This window comes from Pan paniscus, chromosome 4 (assembly GCF_029289425.2).
Source record: "Pan paniscus chromosome 4, NHGRI_mPanPan1-v2.0_pri, whole genome shotgun sequence".
Lineage (NCBI taxonomy): Eukaryota > Metazoa > Chordata > Mammalia > Primates > Hominidae > Pan > Pan paniscus.
The window spans coordinates 34,070,396-34,097,637 of record NC_073253.2 but is presented as its reverse complement, the minus strand read 5'-3'; the positions used below and the strand labels follow the sequence as shown (position 1 = coordinate 34,097,637).

General features: G+C 42.3%; 1 protein-coding gene across 4 annotated transcripts in view; it reads left to right on the top strand.

Annotated features, from left to right (window-relative positions):
* The window catches only part of RASGRF2 (Ras protein specific guanine nucleotide releasing factor 2), a 278,300-nt gene extending 252,116 nt beyond the window's left edge, over positions 1–26,184 (top strand). For 3 of the 4 annotated variants that reach the window (XM_003822263.6, XM_034959856.3, XM_063604178.1), the window contains 8 exons: positions 2,655–2,715; positions 3,056–3,159; positions 4,164–4,248; positions 8,162–8,359; positions 11,667–11,746; positions 13,141–13,258; positions 15,726–15,794; positions 21,687–26,184. In XM_003822263.6, the coding sequence (XP_003822311.1) occupies positions 2,655–2,715; positions 3,056–3,159; positions 4,164–4,248; positions 8,162–8,359; positions 11,667–11,746; positions 13,141–13,258; positions 15,726–15,794; positions 21,687–21,779 (808 nt within the window). In that variant the 3' untranslated portion in view covers positions 21,780–26,184. The remainder of the gene's footprint in view (positions 1–2,654; positions 2,716–3,055; positions 3,160–4,163; positions 4,249–8,161; positions 8,360–11,666; positions 11,747–13,140; positions 13,259–15,725; positions 15,795–21,686) is intronic. The other variant, XM_034959854.3, reaches the window with a different exon arrangement.
* The last annotated feature ends 1,058 nt before the right edge of the window (positions 26,185–27,242 follow it).

The window sequence follows — 27,242 nt, the reverse complement described above, 5'->3', positions numbered from 1 at the left end:
TGGAATGTTCATCAATGCCCAAGCATCGCCAGAAGACTAGAAGCAAATCTTTTCTCTATTGGAACTGAACCAGAAGTGCAGAGGCCTCCACATCTGAAGGGAAAGAATTCTGAACCATGCCCTCTAGAAAATACAGGCTATGACTGTGAGAGATAAAAAACATATCATATGGTGGTTAAGTGCAGCCCTGACATTTAGAGATTTATATGCATTCCTGACATCTAAGAGATATGAACATAAAACATGTTTTCATGCATAGGTTACATTAATGCAATAAAGCAAATGCTCTTTTGAATGAAGCCTCCCTGACTCACAGTCTCACAGGCGTCACTTGATGATGAATACACTTAATTGCCATATATAGTTTGTTGCCCTGTTTGTAAATAAAAACCTGTATTCAAAACTTATATTTCTAAAATACCATCTCTCCTCCTCCAAAGTTTTCTAACTAGCTGTCTTCAAAATCTATTCAGTGTAGAGTTTTTCTAGATACCCAACATGCCACAAAATGAAAAGAAATAGTGATTAACTTCTTGGATGTTCAACTGTGATGGGCTCAGGTCATAGAAAAGTCATCCCCAAACCCCACATAGCATCAACGGGAAGGCATAAAATGTTAGGTAACTTAATGGCACCACAGTGCCTCTTGGAAAATGAGGGTAAAATCATTGAGAAGAGGAACATTTGATGGGAGCTAACTAACTTTTTGACTTTTTCTTTCCAAGGGAAAGATATTACCCAGCTTCATAAAAAGATCTTTCCCACTGGTACACATAATTATGGAGCCACAGATCTCTCTCCAGGAACCTAGAATGGTGGAAAAGATGACGTGCCCTTTCGGAAAAGTCACTTTTATCTCCCATGTGTAACCCTTACATGTAATTTAATAGGCTTTGGAGAAAGAGTTAGCTTTAACTTATTTTTTCCTCATCTTAATCTGCCCTTTAAGATAAAATGACTATTTCTTTCTACGCACAAATAATATGGCTAAGTGCCGATAAGAGGGCTGCTACTAGTATAATCTAGAAGGCTCCTGCTCCCCCTTCAGACAGCCGAGGGAAGGGAGTTGTGTTTATTGACTGTGTGCTGTGTGTGGGACCCTTGAAGAGATGCCTTCCCTGAGCCTGCTTAAGAGAAGCGCAGAGTAAAGGAAGGGCCCACAACCCTGAGCAACTTAGTCAGTGTCTTTGAGCTTTTGTTTCCTTATCTGTAAAACGGAGATCACAATGCCTGCATTATCTACTGTCCTGTATAACAATCCCTTGGAAGGGATTTGTTAGGATACAGGAGATAGTGCATGTCAAATGTTTAGCACATGCCTGGCATAGAGCGGGCATACAGGAAGCCATCTCTGTTGATATTATATGTTTGAGGGTTGTGGCTGTTGTTTTAATCAACTCAGAACACAACAGAACATCACATCATCATTACTTCTTTTAAAAGTAGCTTCCTCTTACTCTAGTTTCTCTTCATATCGCATAAATCTTTTGCCTTTTACTAAAAGTAGCTTCCTCCAGCAGAGTACATGGTTTGGGACCGTTTAACTATTTTATTTTGTTTTATTTTATTTATTTATTTTTGAGACTGAGTCCTGCTCTGTCGCCCAGGCTGGAGTGCAGTGGCGCTATCTCGGCTCACTGCAAGCTCTGCCTCCTTGGTTCATGCCATTCTCCTGCCTCAGCCTCCCGAGTAGCTGGGACTACAAGTGCCCACCACCTGCCCAGCTATTTTTTGTATTTTTAGTAGAGGCAGGGTTTCACCGTGTTAGCCAGGATGGTCTCGATCTCCTGACCTCATGATCTGCCCTCCTACTATTTTAATGCTTTTAGTATGTGCTTGTGCCTTCCTTTTGGAAAACATAAAATGCCTGGCTCCAATGGCAAATTACGTAATTGGATGCCTACTGGACTCCAGTTTTCCTGGACTCTGAACGTCTGTTGCCCAAAAATACCCTCTACTCTGAAACCAGTATCTAAAGTATTAACTTGTGTTTATTCATTTACTCATTCATTCATTCATCATTTATTTTTTAAAAAGATATTTATTGAGAGCTGAATAACATGTATGAGATTCAGGGCCAAAAGTGTCTGAGGAAAGTCCATCTGGAATGCAAGGGGGAAGAAGCTATCTGCTGGCTCCTGCCTGGCATTGTTCAGAGTCTTGCCACATAGGAACCCCCTGTGCTTCTGGTCTACGTAAGCTTGAGAAAGGGGTGGCCCTGCGTCTCCTGCCTCTGTGAGGGCAGGGAAAGCCCACGGTAGGGGATAGAGGTGTGGGGAGGAGGGCACTCAGGCCTAGGAGTACAACTGGCTGATAGCATTAGAGGATGCTCCATTTTACATTATGGATGGTAACTCAGAGCACACCCAGCTCACCCTCAGACTCACTGTGACGGTGGTTGTTTCATTTACAACCTTGTATGTAACAGGTTGCCTTTTTGTTCTAAATCAGCTGTCCTGATGATTCTGTCATGCCTTGAGCATGTTTTCTGTTTGGGGATTGCTCATCTCCAGCTCAGCAGTTGGTTGTGCTGCATGGCCTTGTAGACCCAAATCCTCAGACCTCCCATCCAGGGAAAACCAAACTGCATTTGTAGTTTTGTTCCTAGGTTGTCTATTTTTTTTTCATGGAGGATAATTTGATATCTTTTTCAGGGCTCTTTCACAAGATGACCAAGATGACATCCACCTAAAATTAGAGGATATAATTCAAATGGTAAGTCTGACCACATTTTTATCTAGCACAACTATGTGCAAACTAGCTCTCCAAGGCGAGCAATATGCTTGTAACTGATCAAGGAGTGTTGTAGTATTAGGCCCTCTGTCCTATCTGTGAAGCTCTGTGAGATGAACCACATTTGGTGTGGGGTCTAGCAGTTGGTCTAAGATATTCATGTTGGCTTTGATACTTTTAGCTTTCTGCCATTTTTTTCATAGTTAGAATTTAGTGGTGAACTTCATGCTTCCACACATGCAGCTGTCTGCCTCACTGACCTGCAATGAGATGGCAGGCGCCCTCTCCTGGGTGTTTCATTTCCCTCCCTCATCTCTTGCAGACTGACTGCATGAAGGCCGAATGCTTTGAGTCCTTGTCGGCCATGGAGCTGGCAGAACAGATCACCCTCCTGGACCATGTCATTTTCAGAAGCATTCCCTACGAGTGAGTGCCACCCCCCACAGCAGCAGGGCTTGGCTGCTCTAGCTGTCTTAGAAGTTGACATTATTCCTAAGGCAGGTTGTGTGTATGTCTGTCCCCCCAGTTCCTGTGTGAGTATCTACCAATTGTTTCCATCCATGGAACTGGCACGCCTCTGTGTCCAGCACCCTACAGGATGGGAGCAGGACCAACAACAGCAAGGGACAAAGAACCTTGCCCAGGGACTTAGTCAACTTAAGTATCAGAGTAATTTCGAGTGTTTTTAATGACTATACAAAATAATTCCTGTATGCTCCATCTCACTTGTCCCTTGTTTCTTGCTGTGTCTGGTGACCTGCTCAGGAATGAAGTGAATGATCAGGGATGCTGCCCTGAAGACAGCCCATCTGACCAGGCGGAGCTTCTGCCCCGCTGAACTGCCTGGTCAGGGGAACGTGCGGTACAAGCCTAAAAGGAGCGCTTTTCAGCCCTGACCACGTGCGCCCTCCTGAGCTCTGGGGAGAACAAAACACAATCCCTGCCTTTGAAATCTGCATCCTCCAGGAGAATGGCAGGCAGCGCAGAGTGGAGGGAGGAAATTCTGCTTCTGACTAACATTTTTGGTAGTGATGAAATTTTTGGACCCTCTGCTAAGGCTTAATGTTTTTAAAAGCTAATCCTGGGAAAATAGTCTTGATTTCTAAGGTAGTACTTAACCTCTTTATTTCCCTTGTGTTGGTTCTTGTTTTCCAACTTCAGAGAAGCCTTTATAGGATCCTAATAGGGACACAGTTCCAAACATTTATAAGAGAAAGCTGGAAACTGAAGAATCTTCCTTTTTGGCATTGAGAGGTAAACTGCAACAGCCGAGGTAAAATTCACTTGTGAGGCTGACAGCAGCAGGTGTCAGGAACCATTCTAGGCCATGTCAAATGGAATGTTTCTAATATTCGTGACAACTGTCCAGGATCATAGCCACCATATTTTTAAAAACTTAATTGGTTTTGTGTTTTGTTTTGAACTTCCAGGGAGTTTCTTGGGCAGGGGTGGATGAAGCTGGATAAAAACGAAAGAACTCCTTACATTATGAAAACCAGCCAACACTTCAATGACGTGAGTAACCGTAACAGTAAAACCTTGGGCGTGTCACAAGAAGATGGATATTGGGGTCTAAAGACTCCTCTAAAACAAAGCAACTCTGTCACCCACTTTTTTTTTTTTTTTTTTTTTTGAGACAGAGTCTCGCTCTGTCGCCCAGGCTGGAGTGCAATGGCGTGATCTCGGCTCACTGCAACCTCCACCTCCCTAGTTCAAGCAATTCCCCTGCCTCAGCCTCCCGAGTAGCTGGGATTACAGGCGCATGCCATCATGCCTGGCTAATATTTTTGTATTTTTAGTAAAGGGGTTTCACCATGTCGGCCAGACTGGTCTCGAACTCCTGACCTCAGGCAATCTGCCTGCCTCAGCCTCCCAAAGTGTTGGGATTACAGGCGTGAGCCACCGCACCTGGCCTGCCACCCACTTTTAAACAGAATTGATGGGATATTGAAGACAAGCTTAAATCTCTAAGAGCTCACAGTAATGTAATAATGTCCAATTAACTTCCTGACATAAAAGGTTCACCTTTGATGGTACCCAGTGCTCAATAATGTACAGGTTGCTGTTCCTATTTTTATCATGATTATCACTACTTCCTGTTCATATATTGACTAACAGAGTGAACAGTACATGTGTCACTGGCCCCTGGTGGTGTTGGTCACGGTAAGGCTGGGTTGGTGTTAAGTCCTCATCATTACTGAACGTTCAGCCTGAATTACATTCCAGGGTTGGAAGGGGCCTCTTGGAGCATAATCACATTGTTGCTATAGTTCTGTGCAGCAGTGGCCAGCTGTCAGTCCATCTTACAGCTCTGCTTTTCCCCAGCGGTAAGATTGGGAGATGCTTTCATACCTCCCCGCTCTTCCTTAGTGCTGTTCTCATAGTCTTAGTCCTGTGGTAGAACAAGTAACAGGTGTGGGAGTGTCTTCTGGCCTATCCAGGCAACGGGAAGCCTCCCTTTCCAGTTTCACTAAACTATAGTAAAAGGAATAATGATTTTAAAAACAACAACAACAAACTACCAGGAACCCCATAGGTAAATTAATAAGTGATCTAGAATCAAAATGCAAAAATGACAGTTTAGATTCCCAAGACAGTGTTTCCTGCAGGCTTTTCCCAAAGCACGTGGATGCTGTGTGAATGCTACCACACAATGAGCTTCAGTGCCGCTGCTGCCTAAAGGACAAGGGCATGGCCCATCTAGTCCCTGCCCTGAGAAACAGATTCCCTGCTGTGGGAAGCACACCTCTGTTACCTGTGGTGAACCAACACAGGGGATATAATGGACACTCAAAGAGAGGTTCGATCCCAGGCTCCAGACCCACATGTCTCCTCTGCTGGGGCGACTGCTACATTGCATTCTTGACAATTACAGATGGAACCTTTCCTCTGCACCCCAGAGCCGCCAAGCCTGCTTCTTCATTGTCCTCTCTGTTCTCAGTCTTGGGTAGTGGCCTCACCATACACTCACTCACCCAAGCACAGGATGTAGACGTCATCTTCTCCCTTACCAGCTCACCCTTACCACTGCCCAACATATTTGCAAACCCTAAATCTACATATGTCTCAGGCTCTTCCCCACCCTGCCTTCCCCGCTGCCACCACCTTGATGTGGCCTTTTACCCTTTCTCTCCAGGAGCTCCTGACTCATCTCTCCCCTGCAACCTCGCTGCCCTCCAATCCATCTGTTAGGTTCAGAGTCAGGTTCCAGCCCATGCTGAGGTCTGAGGGGAGTGGGTGGATACCTGAAAGAACACGTAGGGGGCCGTAGGTAGGTGAAAGATGATTTTGTTCAGCAGGCGCTCTCAGCAGCAGCTGTCTCATTAGCAGCTCTTTCATCAGCAGCTCTCTTACGCTGTCTCTTCTGTCTCAGCTGCTTGAGCCAGTCGCTCCCACGCACAGCTGTGTGGCCAGCTCTCACTTGCCTTCAGGGTCAGCAGCTTAACTCTTTCTCTCTCTGGGCATGAGCTCCTGTACAGTGTCAACAGGGCAATTATATCTTTTACAGACAATAGTGGCTTAGAGCCAAGTGATGGCCTTCCGTGTTATGGCTACATGGCTGTGATCACAAGTGGAGTTATACACCTGTGCTCTAAACTCACTGAGTCCCTCTGGCCCAGATGTCCACCTTGGCCTATCCTAGACCAAAGCACAGCCATGTACCTTAAACCATCCTGCATGCAGTGGCACAGGAATGACTTCTCTGAAAGGTCAATCTAATTATCTACCTCCCTTTGACAAAAATCTGCCAATGGCTTCCCCTTACCTTAGGGATATGGTCCCAACCTGTCATACAAGAGCACAGCCCATCTGTCACCCTTGCCTCTCCCAGTCCTTGTGCCCCTCAGATGGCTGCCAGATCCTCCATTACACCATCCCTCCCACTTCTGTCCCCTTGCTCTTATACTTGGATCCTTTAAGACTCAATGCAAGGCTGGATACTGTAGCTCACACCTGTAATCCCAGCACTTTGGGAGGCCGAGGTGGGAGGATTGCTTTAGCCCAGGAGTTCAAGACCAACCTGGGCAACATAGTGAGACCCTGTCTCTATAAATACAAAAAATTAGCCAGGCATGGTAGTGCACACCTGTGGTCCCAGCTACTTGGGAGGCTGAGGTGAGAGGATCGCTTGAGCCCTGGACATTGAGGCTCCGGTGAGCTGTAATCATGCCACTGTATTCCACCTGGGGCAACAGAGCAAGATCCTGCCTCCAGAAAAAAAAAAAAAAAGACTCAATGCAGGCGTAACCTCTTCCTAGAAGCCTCCTCTGTACTAGACCAGATGCCCCATGCTGCCTGTGTATTCCCAAACCCCACCGTGAATAGACTCAACTTTGTGTTTTGCTGCATGGCATTTACCTGTTTATGTATCTGCGACCCTCCCCTTCCCACCTACCTAGGCTCAGATTGCCTTAAGGTCAGGGATGGATTTGTCTTTCTGTTCCCAGCACCTAAAAGAAATCTATTCTATCCCATTTCCTCAATAGTTATTGGCAAGAACTTCTTCATCGAAATTACTGATTAACAAAACCACTTCTTCCCAGAACAAACTGGATTCCAAATAATTCCTCTCCTCACGCTAAGGATGCGCAGGCACTCAATGAACAGCACTGCAGTAGGTGCTTTAGCGAATTTCCACAGTGATGGTGTTGAGGCACTATGAGATCTTAAGTGTCTTCAGAATCATCAAAGAATGGGTGAATCCATCAGATTTGGTGTATGGATATAAGATTACACGCCCTATATTCCCTTTGTTAATACGGTAATCTTATTTCAGTTTTTTTTTCTTCTCCATATTACAAGAGCTGAGCTTCTTAAACTGGCTTTCAGTAATAAAATTACGGTACTTAGCCTCAAAACTATAGGTCCTTTTAACTGCTGGTGAAGAATAAGATGAAGAAAATGTTCTTTTCCTTGCAGCCAAGTGATTCTGGTTTGAGAGTTAATCAGCTCAGAATTTGATCTAACTGGGGGCAAGTGTTTTTTCTTTCTCTGTGATAACTGTGGCTTCCCAGAGTGAGTAATCACACACTGTTGGGGGCCAAGGAGTAAAGGGAAAGGCCCCAGGGAGTGACATCCATGATCTACAGACATTGCCTTTCCGCAGGCGTTAGGTTATTCTGTCCCATTTCCTCAGTAATTATTAGAAATGACACCATCAAAATTGCTGAGGAACAAAATCATCTCTTCCCTCAACAAGCGGGAATCCAGATAACCCCTCTGTTCACTCAAAGGACAAACAGATGCTCATTAGTTTATTCTTATAGACTTTAGTCTCTTTAGAAAGTTGGTATCTAAATGTAGAATATGATCTTCAAGCTACTCAACACCCTGCCTTCCTGACAGGTCTGCAGATAATTTACATATTTTGCCTAAATGCACTGCTTTGGCTCTTAGACTGCCTTTCGGGGCTCTTTGATTGTCTCAGATGAGTAACCTGGTGGCCTCCCAGATAATGAACTATGCTGATGTCAGCTCCCGTGCCAACGCCATCGAGAAATGGGTGGCAGTGGCGGACATCTGCCGATGCCTGCACAACTACAACGGCGTGCTGGAGATCACCTCGGCCTTAAACAGAAGTGCCATCTACAGGCTGAAGAAAACCTGGGCCAAGGTCTCTAAGCAGGTGAGCCTCAGCGTGTGACACAGCCTGCTGCTAAGAGGAGGAGAGGCTGGGAGATGGGAGCCAAGTTAAATATTACTAATTAGGAGATCATTAACTGAAATGAGCCGCTCAGTTGCCAAAGAAAGGTGCCAACATGGGTAATTACAGTGCTCTTACCACTTAATTGATTTCATTCATGTGCATTTCTAAAACATTCATTAAAGCATTTTGGGGGACAGCCACAAACAATGTGGTTGTCAGTCAAGAGTTGTTTCCTGAATTATTTCGGAGGGTACATTGATTTTGAGTAAGCACACTTATGTCCAGTGGGTCCATTCTTTCTCTCCCAGAGTGAGGGTGCAAACTCTGTGGGGCCAAAAGCCAGGGACAAGAGGCCTCATTTTTCACCTTTCTCTTGCTCATTCCTGTAGTAGATGTAAAGTTTTGGCATAATGACTTAGATGTGCAGAAATATAATTTTCATTTTCTTTCATTAATCTCAGCTTGCCTATGCCTGTCATTTTCACTCAGATAATTTCAAGATTCAAACTAAATCATGATTCTTCCCCTGCCCTTTCTCCTGGCCTTCTCCCTGGGTGTTGGGTGCCTTGGAGGGCATCTCTGGGCTTTTGGGCACCTGTCTGCTCCTCTGGCCTCCTGTGGTCATTCTTTGCTGATTATTCATTGGGTACAGGCTGCTGTGAATTGCCTGTACCTGGTGTCACCTGGCCTGCTTGCCCTGCCCGGGAACAATGCATGGTGATTGCACCCAGGGAGCCTGGCTGACCTCGCCTCAGGGGCGAGGGGGAAAGGGCCTCAAAGGGCCTCAGGGGAAGTTTCCAGGCTCTCACGTCCCATTGGTGCCAGAGAATAGAAGGGTCTACATCAGGCCCTCTCTGCCTAACCCTCCCCTGCCTTGCTGTGAACACCCAGAGTTGGTGAGGGGAATCTACAGAGTGCCACCTCCAGGGTCCCAGACTGGAAGATCTAGGTATATTCTGCTGACATGGCCTAAAAACTGTCTCATTTTATCACCCTACTCTGAGGATTTGAGCCCCTCTCAGAGACACTCATTATTTCTTTTCCATCTTCATTTTGCCCTCCAAGCCTTTCCCTTTAGCATAGGAGAACAATTTAATTTCTCCATGTGGCAGGAAACCAAGCCTAAGTCCTATCTTTTATCTTACCTTTCTCAGAGTAAAAATGCAGTGCTCTGAGAATCCCAAATTTGGCCCCTTAGAACTCAAAAGTCCTCTTTTCTGTCAACAATGGACCTGGTAAATAAAAGCCACAGTTTTAAAAAATACTGGTTAAAAACAAAAAAACAAAAAAACAAACTTTTGTTTTGAGATTATTATAGCTTCACATGCAGTTGTAAGAAATAACGCGGAGATTCCCTGCACCTTACACCCAGTTTCCCCCAACAGCAGCATCTTGCATTACTACAGACAGCATCACAACTAGGAAATGAACATTGGTGCAATCCACCAGTCTTATCCAGATTTCACCAGCTTTCTAGGGATCACCAGCTATCACCAAGGGATCCCTAAATCTTACAGTTTCCAGGCCCACTCTGTAGTTAAGTGATATTCTTGTCTTTGATAGGATGCTGGTTTAGGAATAACCGAACTGATCATGAAATAGAGATGATGAGACTAATATTGAAATGATTGTTTCAAAATTTGAATATACCATCTGTAGAGGTGCTAAATAAAATATTAGCATTTCAGTCACATTATAGGTCACTCACAGTGGCCTTAGCGTGGGCTAGTGGACTGTCTTCCAGAGAGGCTGTCTCTAGAGCCAAGCGCCTTACTCCAGTCATGGTAGGTAGGGCCTGGTTGCAGATATACCCTGCTTCAGACACCTTTGATGACAACATCCGCTGTGCAGCTGTCCCTTCTCTGCATCTGAGATCAGCCGGGGAGTTGTTCAGCAGGCCTGATAATCTGCACTCTGGAACCCACAGATTGGTCTGTTGCTGTAGGACAGGTTGTACTTTTGAAACTTTTTTGAGCAAGGTTAGCCCTGGACCAAGCATGCCATCTCTAAGAGCCCTCAGACACCAGAACTGGGAAGACAGCCCTTTGCCTCTCAGGAAGCTGTGCAGCTTCTCTCCAGGTGAGACACAGTAGTTTGAGGACCCTCAACCTGGGCATTCCAAGCTCTTCTCCAGGCAGGACCTGGATCCTCCATGCCCAGCCACGCTGCCTGGATGTGGGTATTCCCAGGAATGGGTTATCCTCCCCAAGGGCCACCCTACCACTCTCCTATGTTCATGGAAGAAACCCCAGACCAATGTCAACAACAATGTTATTTCTCAGTAATTATCAGTTATACTTCTCTAACAAATTGATGAAGAAGATCACAAAAGAAAGGATCTGTAGTAGAGGACATTGCTCAGTCAATACCAAGGTAACCAAACATGTGCTTTAGTCATTTGGAGATTAACACTCTAAAGGGTTCATCACAAAAGCTGTCTGACATGAGACCTCTCCTTTAAGATTCTATATTCGGCCTGGTGTGGTGGCTCATGCTGTAATCCCAACATTTTGGGAGGCCGAGGCGGGCAGATCACTCGAGGTCAGGAGTTCGAGACCAGCCTGGCCAACATGGTGACACTCTGTCTCTACTAAAAGTACAAAAATTAGCTGCGTGTGGTGGCATGCACCTGTAAATTCCACTTGTCAAAAATAATTGACAAGCACATGCTGAATATAGAATCTTTTTTTTTTTTTTTGAGATGGAGTCTCACTCTGTTGCCCAGGCTGGCATACAGTGGCACAATCTCGGCTCACTGCAACCTCCGCCTCCCGGGTTCAAGTGATTCTCCTGCCTCAGCCTCCCGAGTAGCTGGGATTACAGGCATATGCCACCATACCCGACTAATTTTTGTACTTTCAATAGAGATGGGGTTTCACCATGTTAGCCAGGATGGTCTCAAACTCCTGGCCTCAGGTGATCAACCCACCTCAGCCTCCCAAAGTGCTAGGATTCCAGGTGTGACCCACTGCACCCGGCCTACTTGTCAGTTCTTTAAGTGCCTAAGTTTTCTATCTGTTGCAATTTTTCTTTCCACACATTTTTGCTCTCTTTTTGGCTAAATGTGTAGATACAGGCACTTCCTCTTCTCCATATGTTGTTAACATTAAATGTAAACATAATGCCCTATCTCTACATCTTGAGAATCCTATCACACAATGACCTTTATTCTGGCAAAGGTGTCAGCACCTGTCACCAAAGAAGAGAACTGAACATCTTTTGGCAATTCACTGTCTTTTTAAACCATAGTATTTTCATCACACTAAGTTTTTTCTTTTCTTTTTAGACAAAAGCTCTAATGGACAAACTTCAAAAGACTGTTTCCTCTGAAGGAAGATTTAAAAATCTTAGAGAAACCCTTAAAAAGTATGTCTATCTTAATTATTAAATTATTCATAATTCAGAAATATATTTACATAATGTATATAGTATACAAACAGTGACCTACCACCTACTTTGCTTTGAAAAGAAAAATAAATGGGAAACAACTTGTATCATCTAGGTATTTTTCTGATTTTCCTTATTATTTGGAATACTGTGCATACAGTAATTGTCTTATGGATATACTCATGGCATGCAGATTAAGAATTAAGAAGGTAATACCACCATAATAAATCGGACTATCTTTTACTGTAAAAATGTTCTTGATTCAGTTATTTCCTAATCTAAGCACAATTATTTCCTGTGAGTTTTATTTAAATATTCCAGCACCTGTTGATTATTATTTTTGATCTTTGGTTTCTAGATTATTCCCTTTCTACACACACACACACACACACACACACACAAACACACACACATGCAGAGAGAGAGAGAGAGAGATTGAGATTCTCCTGCAACTGGTATTCTCATGATCTACCACATGTACTTTGGAAAAACATGAGTCCTCTGATGGTATGAGTGAAAGCAAGACTAAGACTAATAATAATAATAGCAATAATAGCAACAACAGCAATAATAGTATAAGAACTAATTACCGAAGTATTTACTAAATGACAGCTTTCATGCTAAGTGCTTGATGTGTCTTATGTAAGCCTCACAAGAAATTCAAGAGATAAGCTTTTCTATCTCCATTTTACAGAAGAGGAAACTGCAGTTCAGAGAATGTTCCCAGTATCACTTAGTAATTGGTCAAGCTGGGATTTGAACCCAGCTCCTCCCGCATCAAAAGCCCATGTGCTTAGCCTCCGGCCTCTGAGAAGACCAAGTATACCCAGCTCTCTCTAAAAACCAAACAAAACAGTGTCTCACCTTAGTCTGAGTTGTGATGTTAAGTCTACACTTTCTAAAACATTTAAGTACCAACTAAAACAGAAAACAAGTTTTTACCAGTGCAAAGCTCTAATTGCATGGATTTTTCCATCTAGTTCATCAAGGCTGAATACTTGATTTAAAGAGGTAAGACCATAGAGGTTTCCCTCCAAGCTTCTACCCCTCAAAAAAGTGTGGGCAATTTACAAGTATTGCAAACAATTACTGCTAGCAAATGCTTTGTATTTGTCTCTAAGATATCCTGTTGTTTGAAAATGCCATTTTTTTTTCAAACACGTAGTAAAGCATGGGCTGTCATTTTGTATTATATTCTACTGTGAAATGTGTTTAAAATTCTGTGTATTATGAATATGCTTCTGAAACTGAAATGAAAAGGTTTTGTTCTTCAGTACCAAAGGAGGATACTTTAATCCTCCTTTGTTTAATTTGGGGAGGGAAATAGACATTTATTCAAATGAGTCTCAGAACAGTGCCTCTTGGTCTTGCAGTTGTAACCCTCCTGCAGTTCCTTATCTTGGGATGTACTTGACAGACCTGGCATTTATTGAAGAAGGAACACCAAACTTTACTGAGGAAGGCCTTGTCAATTTCTCCAAAATGAGAATGGTAGGTGTAATTTCATAATTAGCCTGTTTCAATGGCTTTAGAGGTTTATAGAGAAGAGGCTAAGTAATAAAAGTCAATGTCTGCTTTTTTTTTCTCTTCCTTTTTTTTTTTTTTTTTTTTTTTTGAGAAACAATCTCAGTCTATCGCCCAGGCTGGAGTGCAGTGGCACGATCTCTGCTCACTGCAACCTCTGCCTCTGGGTTCAATCAATTCTCTTGCCTCAGCCTCCTGAATAGCTGGGATTACAGTTGTGCACCTCATGCCCAGCTAATTTTTTTTTTTTTTTTTTTGAGACAGAGTCTCGCTCTGTGGCCCAGGCTGGAGTGCAGTGGCGCAATCTCGGCTCACTGCAAGCTCCGCCTCCCGGGTTCACGCCATTCTCCTGCCTCAGCCTCCCAAGTAGCCGGGACTACAGGCACCCGCCACCACGTCTGGCTAATTTTTTGTATTTTTAGTAGAGACGGGGTTTCACTGTGTTAGCTAGGATGGTCTGGATCTCCTGACCTCGTGATCTGCCCGCCTGGGACTCCCAGAGTGCTAGGATTACAGGAGTGAGCTACCGCACCTGGCGACCACCTAATTTTTATATCTTTAGTAGAAAGGGGGTTTCACCATGTTGGCCAGGCTGGTCTCAAACTCCTGACCTCAAGTGATCTGCCTGCCTTGGCCTCCCAAAGTGCTGGGATTACAGGCCTGGCCCAATGTTTGCTTTTTAATCTTGCGGTGGAAGAGGAGGTGGATACTGGGACTAATACCCGATGTGGGCTGATTGAGGAGATTTTTGGTCATGAAATCCTTATTTAAACCAATGTCTAGAAGGGTTTTTCCAATGTTATCTTCTAGAATTTTTATAGTTTCAGGTCTTAGGTTTAAGTCTTTAATCTATCTTGAGTTGATTTTTGTATAAGGTGAGAGGTGAGGATCCAGTTTCACTCTCCTACATATGGCTTGCCAATTATCCCAGCACCATTTGTTGAAAAGAGTGTCCTTTCCCCACCTTACGTTTTTGTTTCTTTTGTTGAAGATTAGTTGGCTCTAAGTATTTGGATTTATTTCTGGGTTCTCTATTCTGTTCCATTGGTCTACATGCCTATTTTTGTCTTGGGTTTAAGTCTTTAATCCATCTTGAGTTGATTTTTGTATAAGGTGAGAGGGGAGGATCCAGTTTCACTCTCCTACATATGGCTTGCCAATTATCCCAGCACCATTTGTTGAAAAGGGTGTCCTTTCCCCACCTTATGTTTCTTTTGTTGAAGATTAGTTGGCTGTAAGTATTTGGATTTATTTCTGGGTTCTCTATTCTGTTCCATTGGTCTACATGCCTATTTTTGTACCAGTACCATGCTGTTTTGGTGACTGTGGCCTTATAGTATAGTTTGAAATCAGGTAGTGTGATGCCTCCAGATTTGTTCTTTTTGCTTAGTCTTGCTTTGGCTATGTGGGCTCCTTTTTGGTTCCATATGAGTTTTAGAATTATTTTGTCTAATTCTGTGAAGAATGATGGTGGTATTTTCATGGGAATTGCATTGAATTTGTAGATTGCTTTTGGCAGTATGGTCATTTTCACAATACTGATTCTACCCATCCATGAGCATGGGATGTGTTTCCATTTGTTTGTGTTGTCTATGATTTCTTTCAGCAGTGTTTTGTAATTTTCACCAGTGTTTTGTAGAGGTCTTTCAATTCCTTGGTTAGGTATATTCCTAAGTATTGATTGAGGAGATTTTTGGCAAAGCCATTTCAGCATCCCCAAGGAGATGGGGAATCCAAGGATGACTTCCTAAGACTGACCAGTGATAGACACTTGCTGAAGGCTTCTTGCTAAACAGCCAGGTTCTTTTTTTTTTTTTTAAAGACACAGTTCTGTTGCCCAGGCTGGAGTGCAGTGGCCAGTGACATGATCTCGGCTCACTGCAACCTCCACCTTCTGGGTTCAAGCAATTCTTATGCCTCAGCCTCCCAAGTAGCTGGGATTACAAGCCCACAACACCACACCTGGCTAATTTTTGTATTATTAGTAGAGACAGGGTTTCGCTGTGTTGGGGCCAGGCTGGTCTCAAACTCCTGAACTCAATTGATCCACCCACCTCGGCCTCCCACAGTGCTGGGATTACAGGCATGAGCCACCATGCCCAGCCTGGACAGCCAGGTTCTAAGCACTAAGCTAGAAGCAAGGAGCCCATGGATGACAGCACCCAGAGCTTGCCTCTCCCAAACATGAGGCCACATATTGCCAGCTGTTCCCCAGTTTTGAATTCAGTATCTTTTTGCTTTTGGCATTTCATGTGCCTCCTTGAGAGTCAAGAAAGCACCAACCATAGGGAATGGTCAGGCAGGCTCCACCCACCTCACTGGAGGAAGGGACTGACCCTTCTGGGAAGAGGCCTCAGAAGAATGTGCTGCAATGCAGGAAATACCTTTCTTTGCTTTTGTTGTTGTCATTTTGTTTTGTTTTTTTCTCTGTTAGATATCACACATCATCAGAGAGATACGCCAGTTCCAGCAGACTTCCTACAGAATAGATCATCAGCCAAAGGTAATATTATGTGGCTGTGAAGAAATTAATAAAGAAAAAAGGGGAAATTAATGAATTAGAAAACAACAGTAAAAGTTGATCCAAAATACCAAAAGCTAGCTCATAGAAAAGACCAGTAAAATAGAAAATCTTTGGCTAGTCTGATTAAAAAAAAAAAAAAAGAACATCAATTCATCATCAAGTTCTATTGATTTTACTTCTTATATTTCTTGTGAATCCTCTTCCATTTGTCTTCACTGCCAGAACCCTTGGTCCAAGCTGCCGATATCTGTTGCCTGCTCTACTTGCATTCACTCTAGGATGCAAAATTCATTCTACAAATTACAGCTAGGTAGAGCTCTCTGAAATGCAAAGTGGATTATTTTCTCCCTTACATAAAACATTTTCCTGGCTTCCCATTGGTCTTAGGATTAAAAAAAATTAAGAATCTTTGACATGACTGTGAAGTCTCGCATTATATGGCCCCTACTTTTTTCTTAAGGTTCAGTTCACATCATATACCGCCTTACTGTCTCCATCCTAGTCACAAATGGTCTTTTACCCCATTTTTTAATAGACTTTACTTTTTTAGAATAGTTTTAGCTTCACAGAAAAATTGAGAAGGTAGTAGAGAAAATTCCCATATACCTCACAGCCAATGTCCCTATTATTATCTTACATTAGTATGATGTGTTTGTTTGACTTAATGAGCCCATATTGATACATTATTATTATTTTGAGATGGAGTCTCGCTCTGTCGCCCAGCCTGGAGTGCAGTGGCACGATCTTGGCTCACTACAAGCTCCACCTCCCGGGTTCATGCCATTCTCCTGCCTCAGCCTCCTGAGTAGCCCGCCACCACGCCTGGCTAGTTTTTTGTATTTTAGTAGAGACGGGGTTTCACCATGTTAGCCAGGATGGTCTTGAACTCCTGACCTCATGATCCGCCCGCCTCTGCCTCCCAAAGTGCTGGGATTACAGGTGTGAGCCACTGCTCTCAGCCAATACCTTATTATTAACTGAAGACCATCATTTATTCAGATTTCCTTATTTTTTACCTAATATCCTCTTTCTGCTCCAGGATCCCATCCAGGACACCACATGTCATTTAATTGTCAAGATTCTTTAGGCTCCTCTTGGTTGTGGTGGTTTCTTAGACTTTCCTTAATTTGGGTGGCCTTGACTGTTTTGAGGAGTAGAGGTCAGGTATTTTGCAGGATGGCCCACTGTGGAAATCTGTCAGATGTTTACTCAGGGTTAGCCTGGGGTTATGGGTTATTGGAAGGAAGACCCCAGAGGTGAAGTGCCATTTTCATCACATCATATCAGGGGTTATATTATCAACCTAATTTCTGACTGTTGATGTTAGCTTGAATCGCCTGGCTAAGGTAGTGTTTGCTGGGTGTCTCCACTGTAAAGTTATTCTTTTTCCTTCCTTCCTCATCCTGTATTCTTGGGAAGGAAGTCACTATGAACACCCCACACCTAAGGAATGGAGAATTATGCCTGCCTCTCCTTGAGAGCAAAATATCTACATAAATTACTTGGAATTCTTCTGCTCAAGAGATTTGTTTCTTCTCCATTTATTAATTTATTCAATCATTTATTTATATCAGTATGGACTAATGGATTTGATACTTAGGGTTGTCATCCAATAATGTTTTATTCTATTGCTGAAACTGTTCCAAGCTTGGCCATCGGGTGCTCTTTCAGTTGACTTCTTTGTCATACCCCAATCCATGTAGGGTTTTCTCTTTTTCTTTTTTGAGGACTTTCTTACTTTCTGATAGTATAAGATGCTCCAGGCCAGGTGTGGTGGCTCACACCTATAATCTTAGCACTTGGGGAGGCCAAGGCAAGAGAATCACTTGAGCCCAGGAGTTTGAGCCCAGCCTGGGCAACATAGTGAGACCCTGACTCTACAAAAAGTGGCCGGGCGCCTTGGCTCACAGCTGTAATCCCAGCACTTTGGGAGTCCAAGGCAGCCGGATTACCTGAGGTCAGGAGTTCAAGACCAGCCTGGCCAACATGGTGAAACCCCATCTCTACCAAAACTACAAAAATTATCCAGGCATGGTGGCGGGCAGCTGTAATCCCAGCTACCTGGGAGGTCGAGGCAGGAGAATCTCTTGAAACCAGGAGGCAAAGTTTGCAGTGAGCCGAGATTGTGCCATTGCACTCCAGCCTATGCACTCCAGCCTGGGCAACAGAGCAACACGCTGACTCTGGAGGGGGAGAAAAAAGATGCTCTCGAGTCATCTTTTATATTTTGCCCCCGTCCTAGTTTCAGATATTTCTGCCAAAAGCTCTAGTTCGTTTTTTTGGAGAATGGTTTCAGCAACCAAGATATGGGCTTTAGATATGCTTGCGTTATGGAGGTATCAGCTGACAGAGCATAGGAATCTATGTGTGTATAGATTTTATACACATCTATTTATAAATATATCTCTACGTAACCATCAGTATTTGTATTAAGCTAAATATACTGATGCCCCCAACTCTATTCTATTACCATGTGAATCATTCCAGCCCTCTCCCCACATTTGCTTATCTGTAAATTCCCTCTCCAACAGTGAGAGACACACTTTCTTTTAATAGCCCCTAGGTTTTGCCCTATTTCTGTCTGCCACAAGGCCTTTACCTATGTTCTTCCTTCTGTCTGGAGTGCCCTTTCTTCCTCATTGCACAGTTTACTTGTACACAGCTTAAGTATCACTTAGGAAGACTTTCCTAACTTTCCCAAACCCCACTCCACTCTTAAGGTTGTATTGCACCATGTAAGTCTCCTTTCTAGCACTTACTGCTGGAGTCACCATTTTACATTTATTTGTGTGATTATGTGCACATGCATGATATGCATGAAGTTCAGAGCTGGACCTACTGTGTTTATTGTCATAGCCCCAGCATCTTGCACAGTGCCTGGACCATAGTAGATAATAAATGTTTCTTGAATTAGTTAATTCAAGTCAGGAAAAAGACAAGGTTGTGACCATCACTGCTACTATTCAGATTTGAACAGGAAAAAATTCACCACGGCAATGAAGCAATAAAAAGCAAAAGGTATAAAAATTGGAAAGGTAAAGATTAAATACTATAATTCACAGATGATTTGATCTAGAAAATCCAAGAGAAAATCTAAGAAAAACTTATAAATTATTAAAGGAGTATAGCAACTTGACATGCAAAAGCCAATTTTCAACACATTGGCAATAAGCAATTCAAATGTAATATAAAAAACCTCAATCAAAATAGCAACAAAATCTGTAATGACTAGGATTAAGTGGAACAGGAAATATGTAAGGCCTTTATGTACTGAAGTACGTAAGGAGAAAGTTGTATCATATTCATGGATCAAAACACTTACTATTGTAAAGAGGTCCATTGTCCTCAAATTAATCTATAAATTCATTGAAATTCTGGTCAAAATCCCAACAGGGTTTTCATGGAACTTGACAAACTTATCTTGAAACTCTTAGGGAGGCATAGATAGGCAAAAAACAGACAAGAACTTTTTGGTAAATAAGAATAGTAAAGGAGAGTGTTCCCTACCAGTTATGGCCACATCCTAAAGTGAGAGTAAATAAGGCAGGACTCAGCCGGGCACGGTGGCTCACGCTGTAATCCCAGCACTTTGGGAGGCCAAGGCGGGCGGATCACAAGGTCAGGAGATCAAGACCATCCTGGCGAACACGGTGAAACCCTGTCTCTACTAAAAATACAAAAAATTAGCCGGGCGTGGTGGCTGGCGCCTATAGACCCAGCTACTTGGGAGGCTGAGGCAGGAGGATGGCGTGAACCCGGGAGGCGGAGCTTGCAGTGAGCCGAGATTGCGCCACTGCAGTCCAGCCTGGGCGACAGAGCGAGACTCCGTCTCAGAAAAAAAAAAAAATTCAGGACTCTACTGGCACAGCAGTGCAAATCCAGTAGGGCAGAAGAAAGTCCATGTGTGTGTTTAATCTACCTGAAAATCTAATACGAGATAAAGAAGGCACTCAAAGAAAGTGCCAGAAAGAAACTGACCATTCAATAAATAGAACAGGAATTTTGGCTCTCCATCTTACCATTCACAAAAATAAATTCCAGATGAGTTCATTACCTAAGTTTAAAAAGCATTTATATTATTTGAATAAAATAAAGGATAAAATATTCATGACCTTTGGATTTGAAAGACCTTCTTAAGCACAGAATGCAAAAGCTGTGAAAGCCAAGCTTGATAAAGTTAATGAAAATTAAGGACTTCTATATGACAGAGGACCATTATTTAAAAATCAAAATATAAGCAGTAGACAATGAGACAACATTTGCAACATATACAACAAAGAAACAGAATAAAAGTGTTCCCATAATCTATAAGAAAAGCTTAAACAATTCAACTGGTAAACCTGTGAATAGTTACTTCATAGAAGAAAAAAAATGGCCAATGAATATTTTTTAAATGCTCAACTTCACTAGTAAAAAGAGAAAATGTAAATTACAGTGGGACATCGTTTTCACTTATCGGATTGACAAAAGTTTAAAAGATTGATAATATCAAACATTGCTTAGGGTATAGGAAAACAGGTACTGTCATGTACTGTAGGTGCGGAAGCTTTGCAGGTCATTTTCCATCATCATTTAGAATTAAAAATTGGTATATTGAATTACTGGAACTCTTACCACTGTTGGTGAGAATAAAATCGAACAATCACTTTGCAAAACTGCCATTTAGAAGTTTCTTAAAATGTTAAATGAGTACCTATCTTAGGACCTAGCAATTTCTCTCTTAGGTGTTTATCCAAAGGGAAAATGAAAGCATGCTGATTAAAAGCCTTGTATAAAATGTTCATAACATTTCTAAATAATAGCCCCTATTTGGGAAGAGCTCAAGTGTCCATCAACAGATGAATAGATAAACAAATTATGGTATATCTCTACAATGGACTACTACTCAGCCATGAGAGGGAGCAGACTACTGGTACAGGCCACAGCAAGGCTGAATCTCAAAACACTATGCTGAGTGAAAGAAGCCACACATGAAGGAGTACACACTGTATGATCCCATCGATAAGAGGTTCCAAAATAGACAGAACTAATATGTGGTGATAGAAACCAGGGCAGCGCTTGATTCCAAGAGCAGATTGACTGAGTAGGTGCATGAGGGAACTTTTGGGGATGCTGAAATTGTTCTTTATCAAGAAATGTATGTAAGTCACATGGTGTATACAACTGTCAAAACATCAAACTATCCATTTCACTTTTGTGTGTTATATTTCAATAAAACTAAAGAAATATTTTCATGGAAATCCCCCATGCCCCAACATATTCATTTCTAGTGTCAATTCCTTTCCTTTCACTTCTGATATCTACCCTAGCCTAGCAGAGTATTCACGCATGCACTCCAGGAAGCATGCTAACAAGGAATTCACTGAAACTTTGTGTAACAGTGAAGTATTGACAGCAACTCAACATCTATCAATATGAGATTATTAAACAAGCTCCAATATATGGCACTATTAATACTGTATAGCAGTTAGAGCTCTATCTACTGTCACAGGGAGCTCTCTCCAACCTATCATTAAGAGATGAAAGCAGAATAAAATGTGCACCATGGTGCCAATTTTAGGGGGAAAAATGATTTCTGTAAGTACATGTAATCTCTATAAAGACATAGAAAAACAACTGGGAGAATACAAACCAATTAGTAACAGTAGTTCCTCTTGAGGGAGGTACCTGGGATTGGGGGTTGAGAGAGGACTAGAGATGTTCACCTTTTTTTTTTTTTTTTTTAACAATGGAAACATATTTATGATTTTTTGGTCAAATAAGATTTTTAGTTGTTTAAGAGAAAATGTTGAATTGTGTTAGATTCCCTCAGAAAATGTACGCACTGGTGTCTGAAAGAGGTAAAAGCTGGGACTTCCCCTTTTTTTTCAGGTCACACAGTACTTGCTTGACAAAGACCTTATCATAGATGAAGATACGCTATATGAGCTGTCACTAAAAATTGAACCGCGACTCCCTGCTTGAAGATCTGGCCTTGCCCCTGAGTCCACGGGATGTTCATGGAAAGCAGGACAGACAGAATTGTGTATGCCTTGCCTATCACGGTACAGCACGAAGCCAGTCTCCTTTCTCCACCAAAGAAGATGGAACCAGACTGGAATTCTGTCTCCAGAGAGAAACCCAGCTGTTTGGGTCAAAGACAGATGCTTCAGACTTGGGTGGGAAGGTGAAAGATGGCTATTTAGAAAGCTGGTGGCACGTTTTACATAAGGGAATGTCAGATGGGAGATGCTAGTTGCCATTTTAACAAAGCAGGTAAATCGGTAAATTTTAAACTCTGTCCGTGTTCTGTTAGAACTCAGGGACAAGGATCCATGAAAAAGACCTGTGATGTTTCTCTGGCGCTTTACTGGCCTGGGCACACCTACCAATCTTCTAGGATTTGACTGGTTCCATTACATTTCCTTTTGGTATAAGCTTCACAGAAAAGCTGACACTTCCTCTACAGAGATGGACCAAAACATAAGCAATTTCAGTCTACAGCATGTGCATGGTTTTCAGTGCATTCTAAATATTTCTATGTGAGGAATGGTACCTTCTGAAACTGCCTTTCCAGTCTTTAGGCAACGGGATAGGAAAGAAAGAATGAAACACAAATGGATTTGTATGTAACATTTCCTGAATTAAATGCAGTAGGCTGTGCCCCAGAGGATTCCAGACAGTGGCTGGCTGAGGTGGGTGGGGAGCTTTTCCTTGAGACTGTTGGTCCTAAGAAGCCAGCCCTTTTGGAGAGGCAGCTGCAAAAAGGTGCACGCCCATCTCACCGACAAAACTGTGGAACAGACAGAAGGCCACCAAGTGCTGTGGGGAATCATGGGTTTCAGTGCTGAGTGAAAATCTATACCTAAAAATCATCTCTGCACCTTGCTTTGCTTGTTTCCTTTCCCCACTCATAGTACTGCAGGAATCTATTCTCATTTACACAGACCTTTTTTTAGGCTTACTATGAACATTGGCTGTATTTTTTTAAACAGTTTAGTGAAATTTTCTTTTCAAAACCCACACTTCCATATGCTGTTCGTAGATCTCTTTCTTTAAAAACTGATGTTGAGAGATCTCTGAGAATATTATAAGTGCATGGGAAATGGGCCCAACCACCGAACAGCTCTTACATTACAAAACCAAATGCAAGGGTTAGTCCTGCTACCTGAGGCTGGGGAAGTGACCTTCCTTTTCCCAAGATTGTCAGTTGTTGAAGAAATAGGGCTATCTCATTGTTTACCTCCCTCTACTCTTCTCAGGGAGACTGCTGCTTTAAAAGAAGGAAGAGAAAAAATATAGTTCTATTTCCCTGAACCTGTTGCACCTGACATTTTCTCTTAGCAGCATGAAACTTATTGATGCTGACAATGAAAAATTGATCTGTCTGGCTGCTTTCCCTCTTTCCTTGCACTTTAATTATGTTGCTAGAGCTAACAGACTAATAAATTCCACCTGCTGGCTCTGAAGACTCAGTGAAAGAGCTAGCATTGGTAATGCACCATAGAGGTAGAGAATGTACACTGTCTGCACGGTAAGTGCCATCTCTGTATGTAACTATATAGTGAAATATCAACTAAGTAAAAGAAAATATTTATAATATTTGAAGACCATTCCCAAAATATTTTCAATAGTTCATATTAGCCAACAGTGTAGCACTCAACCCAAGGAGGGTTCCTTATGGATGCTTTCTTTTTCTTTTTTAAAGTTGCTTGTTTGTTCTCTTTAGTTTCAAATAAGAGGTTGACGCATCTTGATGCATGATGAGAAGCATGGGCTGTTTGGATCCTAACAACGCATAACTTGTGATTTATTTCTCAGTGCTCCAGAAACTGAGGGTTTGAAATAATATGTATCAGTTGCACCAAACACCTCAAGGTCTTGCAGAAGAAAAGTAAAGGTTAGCTTTCATGGCTCAAAAGCATAGTCCTGAAGGGTGAACTAAAACCGGGACAAATCTGTGAGAGGACCACACACATACTAGTTTCGGGCCAAACAACACGTGGAAAGGTGGATGCATTCTACTCTGCCTTGGAGTTGCCAGAGTCCTTCAGAGGGAAAGGGATGGTTCTGTGTGCGCTTTTTCTGGAAGTTCGGACTCATTTCTTTGACCCAAATGTTCCAGAGACACTGCAGCCATTCTTATTAACAAAAAATAAGACAGGAGTTTCCAAATGCTCCTTCCTTTTTGGATCGCAGCTTTTCTTCAACTAGTGACAAAGCTTTTGCGCCTATTTCCTGCAGGATGTTGGAACTGCCCCGCAGTGGTCATATTAGGCACTGTCAATTGCTATGCTGACTTTTAGGGGGTTTTTGTTTGTTTGAAAAACAGGGTCTCACCATGTTGCCCAGGCTGGTCTCGAACTCCTGGACTCAAGCAATCTTCCTGCCTCAGCCTCTCAAGCAGCTGGGACTGCAGGGGTGTGCCACTCACTAGCCTTTCGCATTTTTGTTTGAGAATTACACCACTTTCTGGAGTCTGCAGCCTTCCTGGAGCTGCAAGAGGGCAAGAGAGAGAGCTCCACCTCTGAGGGAGTGTCTGTTGATGACCTGCACTATTCGTGTGCCAGCTGGGAGAGGAATGCACATTTTAAAATACCTTCAATTTGGTCAAATTAAAAATCCCCAAGAGCAATTTGCAGTGTTTTTTCTGGTCGTTAAAGTACCCATCCTCTTCTGCCTACACACAAAGCATGCATTCCCAGCTGCATCTGCCTCTAGTCCATTATGGAGACCCATTTCTAAGAGGAGATGGGAGGTCAACCTCTAACAGCCAAGTAGCGAACATGTATACTGTAAAATTAACCTAGAAAATCAGAAGAAAAATCCAATTTCATGCTTTCGAATGAATGCCCACATTTTGTACTGTCAACAGAATTATCTTGGAGCTTTTAGGGGATGCCTTTCGTTATTAACTGAGACATCTAGTTTTGCTACAGGGACAAATCTCTTACCTAATCCAATATATTATTTGACAGATTCAGGCATGAAGTAAAACGTCGTCACTTTTCCTTAGTGCTTTTCTGAAGGAATTTAAAGACGGAATTTTAAACGGCCATTGCACTATTTTCAAGTGGCTCTCATACCAAGTCCCATTACTGTTTGTTAAATTTCAGTACGTCTTAAAGTACTACTTATAAACAAATGAAACTCAGAGAAACTGAATCACCTGGAAGAGAAAAATCCATTATGGTCCCATGTGGAGTGAATAATGATGGATCAGCACCCTTTCTCTCATGTTATTGTATAAGACGAGACTTTTGGGCCAGCAGCGATTGGGCAGCTTTTAAATTCTTAACTGAAAAGAGTAATGCAATACAGGGATTATTCCCAATAAAATTAACTTTTATTTAAAAGCAAGAGATTTTACTTAGCTTTTTTTTTCAAAGTTTGATTTTATCCCCTTGAAAAAAAATCTCTTCATTTTAAAGTATAAAGGTTTTTAAAAATCCAATTGCAAAATGTATTATTTTTACAACTATCGAAAAGGCATAAAAGAGAACATACTATTTATGGCTGAAGGGTATAGCCAGGCTAATGTGCACAGCCAGAGGGAATCAATAAATAAAACTCTTTTTCATTTCAGTAAGAAATCAGATTGTAAGTTTAATGGCTCGATTATAGATACCACCATGTAATAGAAGACTTAAGTCAATGAAATCTAATCAGTGTGTCATTTCTCAGCGGCCATTGGTGACTTAAAATTAAGATGAGGCAGAGCCAAAATGGAAAGCAGTCATTTTGTTGTAGGTATAAACACATGAACGATTCAGAAAATTATTCATCTCAGCTGCCATGCAGCATGACATTAACATTAGGATTGATAGCACTAGTCTGATCTGCTCAAGGAAAATAATAGTTCTATTATACTTAATGATGTTGGTTTTTACACAGCTCATTTCATTTTTCACTAGAAAGCCAGTTATGAAAGAGAGCTGGCCTAGGCATCCCGGCCCTGAGTCCTAGGCCCAGTCTCCAACTGGAAAACCTTAGGCTGGTGTTTACACATCCCTGAGCCTCAGTTTCCTCATCTGCAAAACGGTGTGAATAGTAATCCCTGTGCTGCTTATCTCACAGGGCTATTGTGAGGACCAAATGGATTAGACTGTAAACTGCAAAGTGCTGTCCGCACATGAGGTCATCTGATTACTGTCCTCAGATCTCTTTTGTAGAGGATTTCAATGTATTTCTTTATCATTTGAGTGTGTGTGCGATGGACGAATATGTGTGTGAGTTTGAGAAGCATATCGTTTGTGTCCAGTTACTTTGCAAATTTGTGGACATTTGTGATTGGACAGAGGGGTTTGTGCTGTGGCCTAACACTTGCCAAGTGAGGTGTAGGTTATGCCTATATGCAAATTAAACTTCACCTTTCTTGAATATTCAGAAATCTCACTGGTTTCTTCATTTAACTCTTTTCCCCCCATTTTTCTACATTGTCAACTTAAAACCATGAAATGTATACATTTAGAAAAAATAGAACTTAATTTCTTATAAAGGGTTACAATCTGCAGGCTGGAGCCTCTGGTCAAAGCCAAAAGCAAGCACTTCAGATAAAAAAGGGAGAGGCTGAGATTTATGCCCAACAAGATGAGCCTTACATATACATTTAGTAGGTTATAGGATAATCTTATGAATATTTATGAGAGGCCCTAATGCATGGCCAGTAATCATATATGTTACATGTTACATACAACCCATGTTCACTTTGGGATGGAGACTTAAAATGTAGTAAAATTGGGCTCTATATGTCAAAAGATGAAATACAGGGCACAAAGACGCTTGGTGTGCAATCTCTGTAAACCGCCCAGAACCGGCTGTGGTCTGTGGTCAGTTATGAGGATGGAGTGCTTTGTAAGGCTGAACACTTGTCAGGGGGAAACTGTGTTGAGGGAAGGGGGGTTCACCACGTCAGGTTGTCTGTTGAAGTTGAGGAAGAAATATTCCAGACATAGTTTTTCAGGAACTGGTTTTAGTTTAATTTTAGGAAAGAAAGTCTTGAGGCAGTTATCGAGGTGGGGGAGCGTTGGGTGTGACTGACCTCTTGCCTTGCCAAAGCTGTAGAATCTGGTTTTTAATGTTTTCTGGGGTCTCTTTTTACCACAATGAGTCTGTTTTGTTTTGCTTGGGGGCCTAGGGGCTTTATTTTTATTTTACATCTTCTTCATAGCAGTGAACTCCTTCAGATATATTATTTACTTCTAAATATTACTTCTAAAGTTCAGGGAGAAAAACAGTTTAGAAGAGGCCCTAAAATTCAAAGAATTTGGGGAAAGCTTTGAAATGATACGAAGGATCAACTAATCACACTTTCTTTCCAGTGCTTAGATTCTTCCTGTGACATCCCCAGCCTATATTTGATACCTCCAGGCACAGAGAACTCACTACTACCTGGAACAGCTCAGTCCATTGCACAGCAGCTCAACGCTCCCGAATGGGTGGTGGAGA